The sequence below is a fragment of the Gossypium hirsutum genome, chromosome A04, assembly GCF_007990345.1.
Source record: "Gossypium hirsutum isolate 1008001.06 chromosome A04, Gossypium_hirsutum_v2.1, whole genome shotgun sequence".
NCBI lineage: Eukaryota > Viridiplantae > Streptophyta > Magnoliopsida > Malvales > Malvaceae > Gossypium > Gossypium hirsutum.
Window position 1 is genome coordinate 2,322,673 of NC_053427.1, and position 19,227 is coordinate 2,341,899.

At 35.8% G+C, this 19,227-nt stretch overlaps 2 protein-coding genes across 2 annotated transcripts; one reads left to right on the forward strand and one right to left on the reverse strand.

Annotated features, from left to right (window-relative positions):
* Positions 1-8,163: 8,163 nt before the first annotated feature.
* Positions 8,164-12,644, forward strand: LOC107939736 (proton pump-interactor BIP131-like). The gene is made up of 9 exons (XM_041111018.1): positions 8,164-8,223; positions 8,655-8,882; positions 8,970-9,107; positions 9,180-9,302; positions 9,487-9,681; positions 9,867-9,965; positions 10,044-10,553; positions 10,615-10,802; positions 12,359-12,644. Exons 1-9 carry the CDS (start codon positions 8,164-8,166, stop codon positions 12,642-12,644), a joined length of 1,827 nt encoding a protein of 608 aa, XP_040966952.1.
* Positions 12,645-13,815: 1,171 nt separating this feature from the next.
* On the reverse strand, positions 13,816-16,102 carry LOC107939740 (pectate lyase). Its single transcript, XM_016873111.2, has 4 exons — positions 15,757-16,102; positions 14,643-15,345; positions 14,317-14,559; positions 13,816-14,186 (listed from the first exon to the last, which is right to left on the reverse strand). The coding sequence occupies exons 1-4, from the start codon at positions 15,945-15,947 to the stop codon at positions 13,959-13,961; spliced, it is 1,365 nt and encodes a 454-aa protein (XP_016728600.1). The 5' UTR covers positions 15,948-16,102; the 3' UTR covers positions 13,816-13,958.
* Between the last annotated feature and the right edge of the window lie 3,125 nt (positions 16,103-19,227).

The window sequence follows — 19,227 nt, forward strand, 5'->3', positions numbered from 1 at the left end:
TCAAGGACCTTGTGCAATTAAACCAAAGAGTGGACCATGTGCAGCCGAATTTTGGGTTGACTTGGTCCCTCAATTTGGACGGTTTTGTAATCAAATAAAGCTACTAGACCTGTCCAAAATAAATCAATGAATTAGAGGACCAAAGAATGAAATTTATCCAATTTAATTAATTAATCAAAAACCAAATTATTAATGAAAAATTTTAGAATGAATTATTAAATATAGTTTTATATTTTATTTTTTACTTTAATCATGCATGGCCCACTTTATGTCATAAAAATATAATATGCTCAAATTAATATAAAATAAGTCATTTTATGCGTGAAAACTATATAATAAAGCATAAAATCACATTTTAATAATTTCTATGTCCTAATTTTATATTTTCACATATTTCATTAATTTATTAAACAATTACTAAGTTTTAACAATGAATTAAATTAAAAATGTGAGAAATTATATAGGAAAGATCCTATATATTTTTATTTTAAAATTGTACATATTTCATATGTTATTATTTATTAACTTCATACTAGAGTTGTCCATGGGTCGGGTCCTAACAAAATTTTAGGCGTGATTCCTAGGCTTGACCCGAAAAATTGGCCTAAATTTTTGCCCAAGTCTGACCCGGATAGAAATACTAAAACCCGAGCCCGACTCGTATTAATTTTTAAAATTTTACTTTTTATATAATTTTTAAAATATATATAATATATCAAATACACTAAATATATTAAACTAAATGTTTCTCACCAAATTGAAAATAAATTAAAAAAATATTTATACTTAAATAACACTAAGATAAATGTAACTTAACAAGCAAATACCTCTAAAATAGTAGCAAAATTAACAATAAAACAAGTGTTATACAATATGCAAACATTAACAACAAAATAGTAGCAAAATAATAATGAAATAGTAACAAAACAGTGGCAAAAAGTGGAAAAATATCATGGGGATTTTCTTATTGAAATTTTAAGTCAGGCCAAAAAACCTTACCCGAGGTCTGATCCTTTCTTAAACAAGTCTTGTTTTCTGCCGAAGTTCATTTTTCAGACCTATACTTTTACTCAAACCCTCCCGACCCAACCTATTAACAGCTTTATTTCAAACCGTGCATTTCATTATTTGTTATATATTATTGTTAAACACATATATCTATATTATAGAATCTCAAAATTATTCTACAAACTTTCATTTAGTTTAGTCATAAAAAGTTAGAATCTCACCTCAATTTTACAAAATCGACGAGCTATGGAGCTAATTCAAGCTAAAACGTGTGAAGATCGCTTGAGGATTTTAAGGATGAAAACATGAGTGTTCTTCAAAATTGAAAAGATATTTTGTGTTTAGAGAGCTTAGGAATAAAAAAGGATGATTATAATCAAATAAAAAACTTTGATACTAATAATAGTTCTAATGGACTCACCTTCGACCATTCTGAACATGTAGAAATGTTGTTTTAATATTAACCTATTGGCCAGAGATTTCGTCATTAATGTTTGTTAATGTTTAGTTATAGATTGAGAGGTTTTTAGGTTTTGACTAACATTTATGACAATCACAACCCCAACATTAAGCATATGGTTTGTTTTAAAATATATATTTAAATGGTGAAGGGAGTAGGAAAGGCGGCACCTATATTTCGTGCCTATACATGGGTGAAACCGGGTTAAAATATGGGTTAGAGGGGTGGAGGGTTTCTAATAGGCAACACCCAGTAAAGGGTTTCTTGCAGGCGGCACCCAGTGTGGAGGCCCTATTTAAGCAGTGTTTTCTTGAACGGTTTATAAGATAAGAAGAGAATGGGAAAAAGAATTGTAAAAGAAGAGAAAACAAAAAAGAATTCGTAATGTTAATACATATGAAAAAAAATGTTAAAGTGTATATATTTTTTGAAATAAAATATTGAGAAATTTAATTATTTTTAAAGATTTAATATTGAAGATAGATAATCAATTTTTCGTTTACGTTTATTTTGATGGAGTAAATTTGACAACAACAATTAGATGTATATTTGAATGTCGCCAAAAAATAACAATGAGATTTAATAGAAGCGTGTCGGCTAATGATATGAAAAAAAGGATCAATGCAAAAATTGTTAGATATTGTGAGAAAAGAATCTCAAAATTATTCTACAAATTTTCAATTCCGACAAAAATGAGATTACAAGAACATTGCTGATGGAGTTTTCTGAGAAATACGAAACTTCAGAGGATTCATCAGAATATTGTTTACTCGACGGTGACCAATGAAAGTATGCAGGTGAATGCAAGCACTCACGATGAAGATGAAGAAATAAGAGGTGGAACCTACAATAAAAGAATTAATGACATGACACCCACGTCAACATTTAGCACATGATTTCCACTGTCTAATGGTGACCAAATTATCATAATTCATAATGTTAATGACCAAATCATAACAATTAAAATATCAGTAACTAAAATGTAAATTTAAACAACTATAAGGGACTATTTTTATAGTTTACCCATTTTAATATTATAATTGTTGGAATACATTTGGTAATTTTAAGTATTCCACATATAGCATGAGTCAGTTTTCCTATCTTTTATTTGATAAAATCTCCTAATAGCACCGAAAGTGTTAAATTAGTTATAATAGAATTTGAATTTATAAAATAAAAAATTATTTTTATAATTTAAATTTAACTTCTAAGCTAAATTAGGTTTTAAATTTTAATAATAAAAAATAATTAATTTCTGTAAATATTAAAAAAATAATTTCTTTTGAAGAGTTTGATATGGAGTCAAACCATTACTCCATTTTTTTCTCTTTTTAGTTCTATATAATACAATAGATTGATGAAAATTATTTCTATTAATCTAATCTGTGCTCTACCTTTTGTGTTTCAGTAAGTCTCGATTTGGCTCTGCTTTGCTTAAGTTTTGATTCTAACGTAAAGCGAATATGACGAAAGCGGAGGTGACGGTGTTGCATGCAGCCGCGGAGATGGATATTGTAGCTGAGAAAGAGAATGAAACGAGATATCTTCTCAATGGCGGCAACGCGAGTAGCGTTAAGGTTGGCTCCGATGTTTATGTTAACGTAAATGGAAAGGACTCCGATAATGGAGTTGTAGTGGAATGGGGTGGAAATTGCATTGTCGAAGAAGACCACGAGGTGAAATCCGAATCTGATTCGGTTACTATTATTATGAATCAGCAGGCGGTGGAGAAACCTGTTGAAGAAAAAGGAGGGTATGTTAAAGAAAAATTAGGGGATGGAGATGATTGTTTGGCTAATGGTATAGCTAAACAATCTGCTTCGGAAGCTGCTGTTGTTATTGATTCCAGTGATGATAAAGTCGATGATTTGGTTAATGGTGTATCTACGGATGATGATGCTACACATAAAGTCTCTGTTAACTCCATTAGTTCGAATCCTATAGTCTCTGTTGGTGGAATGTCGTTTGTAGTTGATGTTCAAAGTAATCAATATAGTGGTAATCTGGCTGATTTGGAGATGGCTTCCAAACTGGTTGGTAGGTCTTTAGACGTGGTTTCGGGTTTGAAATCGGAAACGAATGTTAGTTCTGATTCTATATCAGTTGTAGAAAGTAATCCTGTGTAGGAACAATGACAGCAGCAAAAATCAAACAAAGTTGCAAAACAGAATTTGCAAAACTGAAGCAAGAAGTATCGAAGCAAAAGAAAACAAAGCAAAGCAAAAGCAGTGAACAAAATTGAATACTCAGCAAATTGTAACTGAACATTACCAATTTTCATTCAAAATTTGAATATATAAAAGAGTTACAAATTTTGATTTATTTGACAGTTACCTAATGACATAACTGCTCCCACTTAAACTAAACTAATACAAGCTTAAGTCAAATACAAAATAAGCTGACATATCAGCTTTTACATCATCAGTCCAATCACAAACTTAATCCAACTAACTTTGGAAACTAGTTAAAGTTGAACTAAACTAAATTACATCAAAACAAAATAGCAATGTCAGTTGCTTCATTTGGTCCAAAAACCATTCGTGCGCGCCAAGCAAAATGAGCTGAGCTCGATAGCTGCTGGTCTCGACAGTAGCATGCTTCTGGCTCCATGTTGCATTGCAGTCCAGCTTTCAACACTCCTCCTTGGACTGTATGCAACACATTCCAATTGTACTTCTCAAAGATTCAAATCGAGCAGCCCCTAAAGGCTTGGTCATTATGTCAGCCAATTGTGCCCCTGAGCTACAATGCACAAGGCTGACTTCCTTTGCTTGTTCAGCCTCTCTAACAAAATGCAGTTTGATTTTAAAATGCTTAGTCTTACCATGGAACACAAGGTTCTTGGCTATCGCAACTGCAGACTGATTATCCACCCAAATTTCAGTTGCTTCATCTTGAGTTTCATTAAGGTCATGAAGCAGCTTCCTTAGCCAAATGGCCTGATTAACTGTTCCTGCTGCAGCAATGTACTCTACTTCAGCTGTGGACTGAGCAACAGTTTGTTGCTTCTTTGAACTCTAGCAAAACATGCCCGATCCAAGTGTGAAGAAGTATCCAGAGGTACTCTTCATGTCATCGAGGGATCCTGCCTAATCACTATCAGAGTAACCTTCTAATTTCAGTTCCTTCCCACTTTCAAACATTACACCAAAGTTAGTTGTGCCTTTGATGTATCTAAGGACCCTTTTTGCAGCTTTCAAATGTGCCTCATTGCAACAATGCATGAATCTCGATAACAGGCTAACACCAAACATGATGTCTGGCCTGGTTGCTGTTAGATACAACAGACAACCAACTAGGCTTCGATAATGCCTCTCATTAACCCTTTGCTGATCACCATTGCTGGTTAATTTTTCACCCTGTGCCACTGGTGTACTTACTGCTTTACAATTTTGCATGCAAAATTTGCCAAGAATCTTCAAGGCAAATGTTTGTTGGCTGATGAAGATGCCCCGATCAGACTGGTGAACTTCCATGCCAAGGAAGTAAGTCATGACCCCTAAATCTGTCATCTCAAACACTTGCTGCATTTGAATCTTGAACTCATCAATGAGCTCAACTTTGCTCCCTGTCACTAACAAGTCATCCACATACAAGGAGACAATCAGCAAGGTTTCAAATTCTGACCTCTTAACATACAGAGTAGGTTCACTAAGGCTCTTCACAAATCCAAGCTTGGTCAGATAAGCATCAACTCTGTCATACCAGGCCCTTGGTGCCTGTTTCAGGCCATAGAGGGCCTTCCTTAACTTGTACACTTTGTCTTCATGTCCAGCAACTTCAAAACCTTCAGGTTGCTCAATGAAGATCTCCTCCTTGAGAAAACCATTCAGGAATGCTGATTTGACATCCAATTGGTGAACTTTCCACTGCTTCTGAGCTGCTAAAGCAAACAGTAGCTTGATTGTGTCCAGTCTTGCCACTGGAGCAAAAGTCTCCAAGAAGTCCACACCATACTGCTGACTGTAACCCTTCACCACAAGCCTGGCCTTGTGCTTGTTCAGTGAGCCATCAGCATTGTACTTGGTCCGGTACACCCATTTAACCCCAATAACCTTCTTATTTTCTGGTCTGCTCACCAACTCCCATGTTTCATTTTTATTGATCATTTCCAGCTCAGCTTCCATAGCTTCCATCCAGCTTCTGTCCTTGGCAGCCTCTTCAAAGTCTGAGGGCTCAATCACAGCAACATTGCACCTCTGATAGACATCAGCTAAAGTTCTGGTGACCCTCACTGGTGTGTCATCTACAGCATCTTCACTTGGTTCCTCTTCTGTAGGCTCAGCAACCAAGTCCAACTGATCCATTTCAAACATGTTAGCTTCAGCACTATTCCAATTCCACACCTTTTCTTCATCAAATTTTACATCCCTGCTGACTAAGACTTTCTTTGCTATAGGATCATAAACTCTATAGCCCTTCTTGTTGCTGCTATAGCCAACAAAGATTCCTGGAGTGGCCCTGCTCTCGAGCTTGGTTCTCTTTTCCACTGGAACAAGAGCATAACACACACAACCAAACACTTTCAAGTGTGTTACTACAGGTTTAACTCTATGCCAAGCCTCATAAGGAGTCTTATCCTTGACTGCTCTAGTTGGCAGTCTATTGAACAGATACACTGAGGTGTTAACTGCCTCAGCCCAAAACTGACTTGGAAGCTTGCCTTGAAACAAGAGGCACCTGGCCATGTTCAGCACAGTCCTATTCTTCCTCTCACAGACTCCATTCTGTTAAGGAGTATAGACTGTTGTGAGCTGATGATGAATCCCATCACTGTCACAAAGCTTTTGAAATCTCTCAGACACATATTCAGAGCCATTATCAGTCCTCAAAGCTCTAATTTTGCAGCCTGACTGATTTTCAGCATAAGCCTTGAATTTACAGAAGGCTTCAAACACTTCTGGCTTTTGCCTCAAGAAGTAGACCTAGCACAACCTTGTTAAATCATCTATAAACAGGGCAAAGTACCTGTTCTCACTGATTGAAGGTGTTCTCATAGGACCACAAACATCAGAGTGCACCAATTCGAGCTTGTTTTGAGCTCTCCAAGCACTGTCAGCAGGAAAAGGCAGTCTAGCCTGCTTACCAAGCTGACAAACCTCACAAACATTCCCACTAACCTCAACTTTTGAAATGTAATCAACCAAATTCAGCCTATGTAGCAGATCAAGCGATCTGAAATTGGCATGGCCTAGTCTCCTATGCCACAAGTCAGTGCTGTCAGCAAGGCTGGTGTATGCCTTTCTTTCTACTTGGCTAACATCCAGCATGAAGCATCTATCGGTCATGGAGACTGAGATTAACTCCAGACCATTCATGTCTTGAACAGTACAGCAACCATCCTTAAAAACCAATGTATAGCCCTTTTCAACTAATTGGCCTACACTAAGCAAATTCTGGTCTAAGTCAGGTACAAAAAGCACATCTGAGATCAGCTTGTTACCTGAACCAGTGCTAACCAGCACACTGCCCTTGCCCTTAGCCTCAATCAGCTTGCCATCTCCAATTCTGATCCTAGAGTGGAAGCTTCTGTCTAAGCCCTTGAACAACTTCTCATCTGCTGCCATATGGTGTGAGCAGCCACTGTCTAGTAGCCAATCATTGCTGGTTTTTGTTGTGCCAACAAAACAGGTTGCTGTAAACACATGCTCCTCCTGAGCTTGCATGTCCTCAGCTGGTCTAGCTTGTTGTAGAGCAGCCTCCCTTGGTTTGCCCTTGCACACCTTCTCTACATGACCAAACTGCTTGCACTTTCTGCACTGGATATCTGGCCTAAACCAGCAATATTTTTCTGAATGTGTTGTCTTCTTGCAGTGAACACATGGTGGAAACACCCTTGTTGCTTCATCTCCCCCTGACTTGGCCTTTCTATTGTGCCAAGGCTTCTTGCCTTTTGCACTCATACTTGAGCCTTCACTGGCTTTAGCCTGGAAAGCAGCTTCAGAATTCTCCTCCTGCCTATTTGCCCTCCTTTGCTCAAGTGCATACAAGAAGTTTATCAGCTCAGACAATGAAATGGCTGATAAGTCCCTCGAGTCCTCAAGTGAAGAGATTTTAGACTCAAATTTCTCAGGGAGAGTTGTAATGACCTTTTCAACAACTCTGCTCTCTGTGAAGTCCACTCCCAAGAGCCTAATGCTGTTGACAATGGCCATTATCCTGTCTGAGTACTGCTTGATGGTCTCAGACTCCTTCATCCTCAAATTTTCAAAATCTCTCCTGAGGTTGATCACTTGCTGTTGCCTTGTCTTTTCAGTCCCCATGAACTCCTCCTTCAGCTTCTCCCAGGCCTGTTTTGGTGAGTCACAGGCCATGATGCGAGTGAATATCACATCAGAGACTCCATTTTGCAAGCAGGCCATAGCCTTATGCTTCTTGGCTCGCTCCTCAGCATGCTGCCTCATCTGTGCAATGGTGGGATTGGCTCTCAATGGAGGTGGTTCAGCATCATTCTCAATCACACTCCAAAGATCGTGTGCCTGAAGATAAGTCTTCATTTTAACTATCCAAATGTGATAGTTTTCTCCAGTGAACACTGGTGGAGGTGGTGGAGTGAAACTCATCTTGCTAGACTGAGTTTAAGTGCTTCGATCCTTTTTAGTTTTAAGCTTTGCTGTAGATTTTAAATTGAAATCAACAGAATGCAAGCAAAGGCCCCTCAAAGACTCAGGCTCATGATACCATTTGTAGGAACAATGACAGCAGCAAAAATCAAACAAAGTTGCAAAACAGAATTTGCAAAACTGAAGCAAGAAGTATCAAAGCAAAAGAAAACAAAGCAAAGCAAAAGCAGTGAACAAAATTGAATACTCAGCAAATTGTAACTGAACATTACCAATTTTCATTCAAAATTTGAATATATAAAAGAGTTACAAATTTTGATTCATTTGACAGTTACCTAATGACATAACTGCTCCCACTTAAACTAAACTAATACAAGCTTAAGTCAAATACAAAATAAGCTGACATATCAGCTTTTACATCATCAGTCCAATCACAAACTTAATCCAACTAACTTTGGAAACTAGTTAAAGTTGAACTAAACTAAATTACATCAAAACAAAACAACAATGTCAGTTGCTTCATTTGGTCCAAAAACCATTCGTGCGCGCCAAGCAAAATGAGCTGAGCTCGATAGCTGCTGGTCTCGACAGTAGCATGCTTCTGGCTCCATGTTGCATTGCAGTCCAGCTTTCAACATCCTGCAAAGAAAACTTGTGGTGTTACAAACGGAGGAATTCAGTTTGGTAGTTTCGACGACAAGGCTGAAAGGGAAACACCGTTCAACTACATGATCAGGGTCCCGAGAAACGACGATGAAAGGTTGAAAGTAATGATAAGACTTGCTCGAAATAAGGTTGATGAGAAGATTCGAATTCAACGTATGCTTCATATCGATATGCAAAGCACGTGGGTATGTAACTAAGTGTTTTTATTTTTCATTAAATTCTTTAATCACTTGTTTATGTTGTTATGGTTTGATTAAATGCCCTACCGATAGGTTACTTCTGAGGAATATCGCAATGATTTTAGTGATGCTGCATTTCAAGAACAAGTGGCTCGAGACTTGCATAGGTCCAAATGTCAGGAAATAGAGTGGATGCAATCCGTGATTGATATTGAAGATATTGAAGTCAAGGTAACCTGTTTTCAGTCTTTTATGGAAGAGGATGATGTGATTATTTGTTCTAATTATATACTTTGTAAGCAGATACGAGACATAGAATGGACAATACAACACCAAACTCTACCGCTAAAGGATGAAAAGCTGTCATCTACCATGAGTAGACAGGAAGAAAATCAACAAGGTTTGGACCGGAAAGAGCGTCTGAAGGTATTATATATATACATCTGCTTTGTTACCTGTTGGAACCATGAATCTTTGAAAGTATATATTTGAATACGAGTATGAGAATCTAATTTGGGTATGATGATGGATATAATCCAACAACAACCTTTCAAAAACACGTATTTGAATACGGTTTTTGGTTGCTTACTAGATTCTTCTGTTTCTGTAGTCTTTAAAGAAGGAAGCTGATCAATTGAGAGCCAACCTCATAAACGCTGTGGCGATCACTGAGGTAACTAGGAGGAAATACTATAAGGAAAGCGAAAAGTTAAGCGAATCGCTGTACCTGCTCAAAGCTGCAGATGACAACCAAGAAGAAGCGTATGCACAGCTGCAAAGTTTGAAGAAACAATTATATGAGAAGGTACTTTTAAATTCTGTAAGCTTAGAGTGAATGAACATAATCGTGTTGGACACTTAATCATATCCGAGACTCATAGACAAACCTGCATTTTCGTTCTGGTTCTGATTGAATCTATTGCTCTTTGAAACTGATAAACTAAGTACCGATAAAGATATACCGACGCTACTCTTGTTTGAATTTTGCAGAACCAACACTTTCGGCAGTACAGGGATGATTTTATTAAAGCGAATGAGTTGGGTTGGAAAGGGGATAAAGTGGCACTCCAAAATTTTTGCATTAACCAGGTGAGGTCGTGCATTTGTTTTATTTCTTCGAAATAAAAAATTTTGTACAATATTTGATCTAAACAGTTGGTGGTCCAGGTGGAGAAATTTATGGACTTATGGAATAACAATGATGAATTCCGAAAAGAATATGTTAGATGCAATGAAAGGAGCACACTTTGGAGACTGAGGACATTAGATGGCCGTGCACTTGGTCCTGGTGAAGTGCCTCCTGTAATTCATCGAGCAGTAAATGGAAGAGCGCTCGTGGATCATACAATGTCCGGCTTAACTTTGGAAGATCGAACACAAGAGTTAGTGGCGGTGGCAAAAGCTGAAAAGGTACTTGCGGAAAAGGTTGTGGAGCAAAAGAAGTTTATGAAATCTGCTCCTCCAGAAAGTGTTTCAACAACTGCTTCTAATGGGGATAAAATCGAAGAGGCTGAAGAAGAGAAGCCGGAGAGAACAAAGGAGGCAGACGAATCGGACAGGAAGGCAGAGGAATTGAGAAAGGAAGAGGAAGCGGCTAAGTTAAAGGAGCAACGCCAGTTGGAGGAGATAGCTAAAGCTGAGGAAGCACAAGAAAGGAAGAGGCAAAAGGCAGAGAAGGTTGAAGCTCGAGAGGCTAGCCGAGCTGCGAAAGAAGCTGAAAACCTTTTTCGTTCTTCAGAAACGGGAAAAGAGGGCAAAGAATAAGGAAAACCAAAAAGCCGTCGCAACAGCCGGTGACACGGGCATTGAAGATGAAGCTGTATCTGCTTGTCCGACTTCTGAAACTCTTGCTGAAACTTCGAAAGAAACCGAAAACAAAGAGAAACCCATGGTGGCTACTACGGGAACGCCTCAAAAGGTATCAAAGTTTTTGAAACAAACCAAAGTAACATCTATTCCCCCTCCTATTCGAAATCGGGGTAAGCAAAAGATGCGGCCATGGATGCCTGTCATTTTAACCCTTTTTGTTATTTTGGCTTTGTTTTTTATAGGAAATTATATCTAATTATTTGATTTTGGGCTATAGATAGACAATTTTTTCCTATTTTTTTAAATTTTGTATAAAATTATTATAGTATTTATTTATTATTATTTTTTATAATATTAGAGGATGGAGAAGAAAGAGGGTTGAATTTAACTCAGATTATAAAAAATTACAAAATAGTCACACAATTATTAATAAATTTTTTAATCATCTAATCATTATATGTTGATTTATATCAATCAAAGCTACATTTAAAAAGAAATGATGAATACATCAGAAGTCCTCCATCTCCAACAATTATAAAGTTGGTAATAGTTTAAGTTCAAGAAAATTCGAGTTTGTAATGATTCGAGCTCAAAAAAATTTGTGTTTGTGAAATCTTAAACCTGAAACAATACAAGTTTGAGACCAATTTGAGCCTAAACCCATGATGATCTGAGCTCAAGTTTGTCATATATGTTTTTCAAAACCTAAAAATTCCTGAATTTATAATTAAACATTAATAATTAATATAATTATATGATAATAGTTAAAATAAAAATAAAATATATGTAACATCCCAAATCCGGTCTAGACGTTATGATTGAATTTAGAGAAATTACATTAGTTTGTTCCAAAAACCCGAAAAATTGAAAAATTTTAGAAATTGTGAATTCTGAAAATATTATTTTCAGCAAAACACTTACAAACTCCTTGTGAAATCACGCGTCAATTAATTTTATGAAAAAAAAAAAGCTTAATTCAATACTCAGATTTGCAGCAAAAATTTTGGAGTAGGTAATTCAAGAACCGTGATTTAGGTTAGAAAAAAACGTATAATTTACTGGTTGTTCATATTCTAAAACTTTCATTGTGGATTTAGGTAAAACTTATTTCAAATTCGCGGCGGATAACCCATATTTTGTTTAATTTTAAAGACTAAACTTTTCTTTAACTTAACAAAAAAGGTGTAGAAAACTTAAGCCAAATAACAAAATCCAAAACCAATATCAAATCCAAAACATAGTCCAAATATCATAAATATAGAAAACTTAGTTTTTTTATTATTATTATAAAAACAATCCCGAATTTTTAACCAATTGAGTTGTAAATGACATAATTAATTTCAAAATCTTACGGCGAAAAAAATACTTTAAAAACTCTTATCCCTTAAAAACATAGGGTTCCATCAGTTATGTCACATTAGGTGAGTTTACGAGCAATAAATAATATGTCCATAAAAACAAATACCAAAACCAAAATTTGACCTTCCAAAACAAATTAAAATCTAAAATTTAAATCCAAAACAAATTTATACCGAATTGTGTGAACTGAGCTCCGAAGTCACCTCCTAGTCTTAAGTCTGAAGATCACCTAAAATGTATTAAACAAACAGTATTTTTTAAGTCTCTTGTATGGTACAAGAGAGATTATGGTGGTTAAGTCTGTCTAAGTGCAGGTTCGATTCCAAACCTGTTACACTGGGTTGGCGTTATCCTCCTCATGGGTGGCTGAAGTTTAACGTAAGCGGAATGGCAACTAAGGAAGCTATGGGCTGTGGAGGTGTTCTTAGAGACAAGGAAGGAAATGTAAGAGCTTTATTCTCGGGACCATGTGATGCCATTAATGCAGATTCAACTGAATTAGGAGCAATAATTACATCTTTGTATGTAATAATTGAGATAGGGTGGAGAGGAACTGGTTTGATTATTGTTGAAATTGGGTCACTGGTGGCGTATAATTGATTATTGAACAAAGACAGGAGACCTTGGTCACAACAAACTACAGTCGATGATATGGAAAGGAGACTAGCATGTGTGGGTGAGGTAGCATTTTCAAAAGCAGACCAGCATGGCAATGAAATGGCAGAAACATTAGCGTCAATAGGTATTAATCGTAAGGTTATGTTCAAGGCGTCGTGATGAATGTTAGATTACTGATTGGAATGTCTAGTTTTCATGTTATTTTGGCTTTTGTGACAATTGTATTGTTTAACTGGAACTACTATTCTATTGCTTTTAAATAGAATAGTTTGACTAAACCAAAAAAAAAAAATACTTATAACAAACACAAATGTAAGTATCAACACAATATTTTACTTATACGGGAACATATATTATATCAAAATGTCATATTCCAAAAACACAAATCAGATCATAATGTCATATTTTCAGAATCATATATCATATCATATTATAATAAATCATTAATGTTTCACTTTTCACTAATGTCATATCATAATGTTTGTTTAAATTTATATTTTGATGATTAATGTTTCACTTTTCACTTTCCTTTTTGATTATCAATGATTTATAAAAACTGGGTTTTGATTTTCTTTATCTTTTTCTTTCATTGTTCTTGATTTGTTTTTAGAAGAATCTGAGAACAAGAAACTGAAAGCAGCAGCAACAAGATCGATATAACCAACGATTCGCCCATTGTCGGGCTTGCAATGGAGAGCCAAGAAAATGATGGAGATGACGACTCCTAGTTCTGGTGAGGCATTGCTACGGGTCAAGTTAAGAGGTTTCGAGTATACCATCAGAAAACCGCCGTGTTGTTTGCGTTCAATGAGACTCATGGCTCCTGTGAATACACTTCTAATGGTGACTAAATTGTCATAAGTTACAAGGTTTCGTCACAATTAAAACATCATTGATTGAAATGTAAATTTAAATAACGACAAGAGATTTAGCGAATACTATAAAGATTTATTTATAAATAATTCAACCTTTCAACATTTCAATATGAATGTTTTAAGGCAAATTTTTAATGAATAAGACTATTTTAGTTCATCTAATGTAGAAAAGATCGAAATTTTCAGTTTTTCAACAGAAAGATTAAAATGCAATTCGAAATATAGTATAAGGATTGCTATGCTATTTTTATCGATAATTTTTACATGTATATGGTATTTTGCTTTAATTTAGATGACATAACATTTTAAAATGTTTGATTTTTAAATATTATTTGATTAAAGATGCAATAATACAATCATTCTTATTATGTGTTTAAACTTGCAATAATACCGTCATATTCAGTAGAATTAAGTGTTATTTCTAACACTTAACTCCTTCTTTACATTTAAGAGTCCCAGAGAATTTAGTGAGTCTTCCAACAAATATTGCAGGCTTAGCTTTAATTATATCCTTCTTTTTTAATTTCAAATGGGGAGGTGATGGTGGCCCAGATGTTACAAAAAATGCTCCATTCATGAACCGATCTCCTTCTGATCTCCATATCCAATTCCTCCATTCTGACTCTGGTGCATAGTTCCTATGGGTTATCTATAGAAATGTATTGAACAAAAACAATTTAGTGGTATAACCATAGGTACATTTTCAGTTGCATTGTGCTTCCTACGATATAAAATTAATATATGTTAATTACCAATTAATTTGTTATATTCTCATTTACCTCTTTAGTTAAGGGGTCATCTGGAGCAATGAACCTGTTGCCTTGGCTAATAATGGTGGGATGCGTGCTACCACCAATGGCATACAATTTCCAATGAGTGTAGTCGTTGTTGACGACATGAAAGTATCCCCATCGACATCTAGGCATTCTTTGTATCAATTCCTTGCCAAAATGGTTGAATGCAAGTGTGACTTGCATATATTGATCTTTAGAATAGGTATCACTTGCACCTAACAAGATCACCTGAAAGAAAAATCCAAGAATGTTTAGTTGAAAACTAGATTACAAAATGTGTACCATGTTGAGTATTTTAAGGTAAATCTTACATGATCATGATGGGTGAAATGGCAATTTGAGATGGTGATGGCAGTGGAACCTTGTATTGCATCAATGAGCCCGTCTTGACATTCAGACATGGAAATATGATCAAGCCAAATCTTTGATGACCCGAATATGGAAATCCCATCTCCATCGCCGACTGTGCGATAACCATAATGATCTTCAGAGTCCCTTATTAGGCCACCACTACTTCTAACAACGCGATGAATGTGAATGTTATGAATTATGACATTGTGCACAAATTGAAGTGTAATGCCACATCCATATGCCATATGAACATTTGCTCCACGACCATCAATTGTCTTATGGCTTTGAACCATTAGTTCTTTTGATAATTTAATGTTCATATCATGAGCAAAAATTATCCATAATGGTCTCTTTTGAATCACAGCGTGACGTAAAGTTCCTGGTTTAGGATTTACGACATCATCATCAGAATTATCGGTAACCAAATAATATTCTCCCTTTTTCCCTCCACGAGTTTTGTGGCCAAAACCAAGGACACACTTAGCTAGTCTTTTGCGATTCTTGGCCCAGTTCTTCTTGCATCTCCAGCACCTATCAATTGGATTGATCGCCATGCATGGACCGGTATACTTCTTATGTTTACCCCTCAAGGATCTTCTCGTGCTATTAGTAATAACATCCTTAAATTCTAAGGGTTGATTGGACATAGTTTTTTCAAGAACCCTGCAACAAATTATCAACAAATTATCTAATATAATATATAATGCCTGCATTTAACATACAAATTAAGAAAGTTTCAGGAGATGGTAACTTGTTAAGGGAACTAACATTGGAACCATTGGCTTTCATCCATCTAAATAATGATATTTTTATCATTAAGCTAAAGGCGTATGATTATTACAACTCGATAAGAGTTAATGGTCCAAAATACAAATATGATAGATTGCTATTTGACAAAGACACTAATGGAAACAACAGTAACTAAAAGTTTGGCTTATTTAGTCCATGTAGTTACATGCGGGTCTATATTTCAAATTTCAATGTGTAATTTATTTTCTTTATGTTTAATGTATGACCCTTTTTTATATTAAAAAAAATGAGAAAAGAGAGATAAAATAGAAAGTTATAATTTACTTGTTAACATGATAGTTCAGGTGACTGGTAACATTTTCTGGGCTCGGTTCATAAGCTGTTAGAGCAATCTTCCAGGCTTCTTCTTCACGTTGCTTCCAAAAATCATCAAATTCAGCAACATTTGCCCATAGCTTTGGAATTAAGGTGAAAAAAGAAAAGAGGAAAACAACCCTTAGCTTAGTTACCTCCATTGTTGTTCTCTCTCTATATGTTTCTCCTTTTTAGGATATTTTCTTGGTTTAATTATCTAGGTTATGATAGGGCCTAGGTTTTAAAACTATATAAAAAGGGTTAAAACCTAAATATCTAGTACTCTAAGTTGCCGACTTTGGTCGGCTAAAGCCTTGATTTTGATAAGCCGTGAGTTTACCTTTAAATAAACCATCCATGTAACTGTATAGTTCTTAAATTAAGGTGCATTGAATGGTAAGCATTCTCATTACAAAATTATCAACCAAAATTTTCCCTACAAAACCAAAAAAATTTTAACCCACATCTCTAATCATGGAAATCTTAGGTCGCCAATTGGCAAAACCATCAAGAATTTAACCATTTTGAGCACTAAAATCTAACTGTCATTTAAAATAGAAATGTTTTTCCTTTTTATTGTAAAGGTTGCCATGGATTGAACAAATGACAACTTACATAGGTTACTTGTAAGGAAGATGGCAATGATTTTAATGCTGCTGTGTCTGAAGAACTAGAGGCTCGAGACTTGCATAGGTCCAAATGTGAGGAAATAAAGTGGATGCAATCCGTGATGGATTTTGAAGATATTGATGTCAAGGTAACCTGTTTTCAGTCTTTTATGGAAGAGAATGATGTGATTATTTGTTCTAATGATATACTTTGTAAGCAGATACGAAACATGGAATGGACAATACAACACCAAACTCTACCGCTAAAGATTGAAAAGCAATTCATTCGTGATATCAAGCAATTAAAGCAAACTCGTGAAAAGCTGTCATCTACGATGAGTAGACAGGACGAAAATCAACAAGGTTTGGACCGGAAAGAGCGTGTGAAGGTATTATATATGCATCTGCTTTGTTACCTGTTGGAACCAAAGTATATATTTGAATACGAGTATGAGAATCTATTTTTTTTAAACACACACAGAAAAATACATAGATGCTTGTATCCAAATCCGAGCTGTGTTAAAAAACATTCGACTAGTATATTTGGGTATGATGATGGAAATCTCGAGGGAAAAAAATTCAACTTACTTATGATTGGGTTGCTTATTCGATTCTTCTGTTTCTACAGTCTTTAAAAGGAAGCTGACCAATTGAAAGCCAGACTCAAAAACACTGAGGCAATCACTAAGGCAGCTAAGAGAAATTACTATGAGGAAACCGAAAAGTTAAGCGAATTGCAGTACCAGTTCAAAGCTGCAAATGACATCCAAAAAGAAGCGTATGCACAGTTGTTAGGTTTTTGAGCACTTTCACCGGGTAAAGTAAGAGCTTCAATAAAAGCTTTAACAGCAACGTATTATACCCGGATAAAATATGAAGGAAAAATGCTTGGAGTTCAAGCTTTTAGCTACTGTCAAGAATGAAGAACAGAACTTAGAAGTTTTTAGAAGGCAAAGAAAGATGGAGCATATGGAAGAAAATCTGATGATTTCATTCATTTGAAATATTGGCTTAAAGCCATTACATATACCAGTCATTGGCTGGTCAAAAGATCAACAAATTCATCACCTAAACACTACCTAACTCCACTTATTACATTGGAACTTACAAAACTAAACTTGTACACTTAAGTAAAGTTGGTCATCAGCTCCTACATCATCAAATTATATCAAATGTAAGCTTAAACTAAGTTCAAAACGAACTAGAACACACTACATAAACTTGGTTACAAAAGAAACAAAATAAACAGCTTCAGTTACACCTACTTTACCCGGGTAACTTATGTGTATGAATTCTTGCACATACTTTACCCGGATAACTTATGTGCTTGAGTTTGTATGGGCTGCATGTTGACACTTTGGCTTCTTCACATGCTGCATGCAGGCCAATTTCCAACACTCCTCCTTGGCTTGCATGCTGCAAACTCTTGTTCTTTAAGCATTCTCTGATGATTTGGTTCACTAAATCATTTTTCTCATCTCCTTTTGCTTCCAAATCTCTTTGAAGGTCCTCGACCATTTGCTTCAACTCTGATTTTTGATTCTCCATTTCATTCAGTTTTTCGGATGACTTTTGTTTCTTTCTCTCAAACTGCAATTCCAGTTTTGTTTTCTGGATATGAAGAGATTCCAGCTGCTGCTGCAATGTGTTTGCCTCATCTATTAACCTCTGTACTTGATTTGATGCTTCATCACCTTCAAATGCAAAATTTTTTTTCAACAGAGCCTTCTCAGGTTGCAACTTCTCCTTCTCTGATAACAGATTATTTTCCTGAGCAGTCAAGTTCTTCATACCAGACAATGTTTCACTGTTATCATCCTCAAGTTTCTTTGTGAGAATAAAAATTTCTTTTTCTCTCTTTTCCAACATTATTTCGAGTTCTAAAATGCGGGATTGGAGTCCTATATTTTGTTCTCCCAGTTTTTCTGCTTCACTTGCTTTGTTCTCTAACTGCTCCGCCATATCTCTGTTAATTACTTGCAATGATTTCAACTCAAGTTCCAAGCTAGTTACATGTGCCTTTAATTCTTTTATCTGAGCAAATGTTTGGTTCCCATGCATATCATGCACCTCTTTGAGTGTCAAAAATTTCCTTTCTTTCTCAACTGAATTAGTGAAATTTTTAACCAAATCTTCTTTGGTTAGCTGAGCCATTGACATGCAGTTTGTATGGCTAAGCTTCTTGTGACACAACTTGGATTCATCTGTAGTAGCTGTGTAGGCACTATCTGGACTCTTATTCCAGTCCACAATAAAACTTTTTTCTGTCATAGCTACTATCATGAGCTTGGATCCACTAGGATCACTAATCAGGCATTCTTTGCCTTTGAATACAACTGAATAGCCCTTCTCAAGCAGTTGAGCAATGCTAAGCAAATTTCTATCAATTTCAGGCACTAACAAGACATTTGTAACAGGTTTGGTACCTGTAGGAGTGTTTATCAGCACATCTCCTTTGCCTTCAACTTTGATGAATTCTCCATTTCCGACCTTCACATTTGTTTTGAAGCTTCTGTCAATTGACTTAAAAATGCTAGCATCAAGGGTCATGTGGTTTGTGCAATCACTGTCTATCAACCATCCATCTGTAGCTTTTCTTTTAACAGCTGAACAAGAAACTGCAAAAACTTGTTCTTCTTGGTCATTGTCTTCTTCTACTACTTGAGCTTCAGCTCTTGGCTGCTGGGGTTGGTTGTATCTTGGTCTGCCTTTGTTTTTGCAAACCCTTTCTACATGACCCATCTTCTTGCAGAATCTGCACTGCACATTAGGCCTGAACCAACATACTTTACCTGGGTGACTTGCCCTTTTACAGTGTGGACAGGGTGGATAT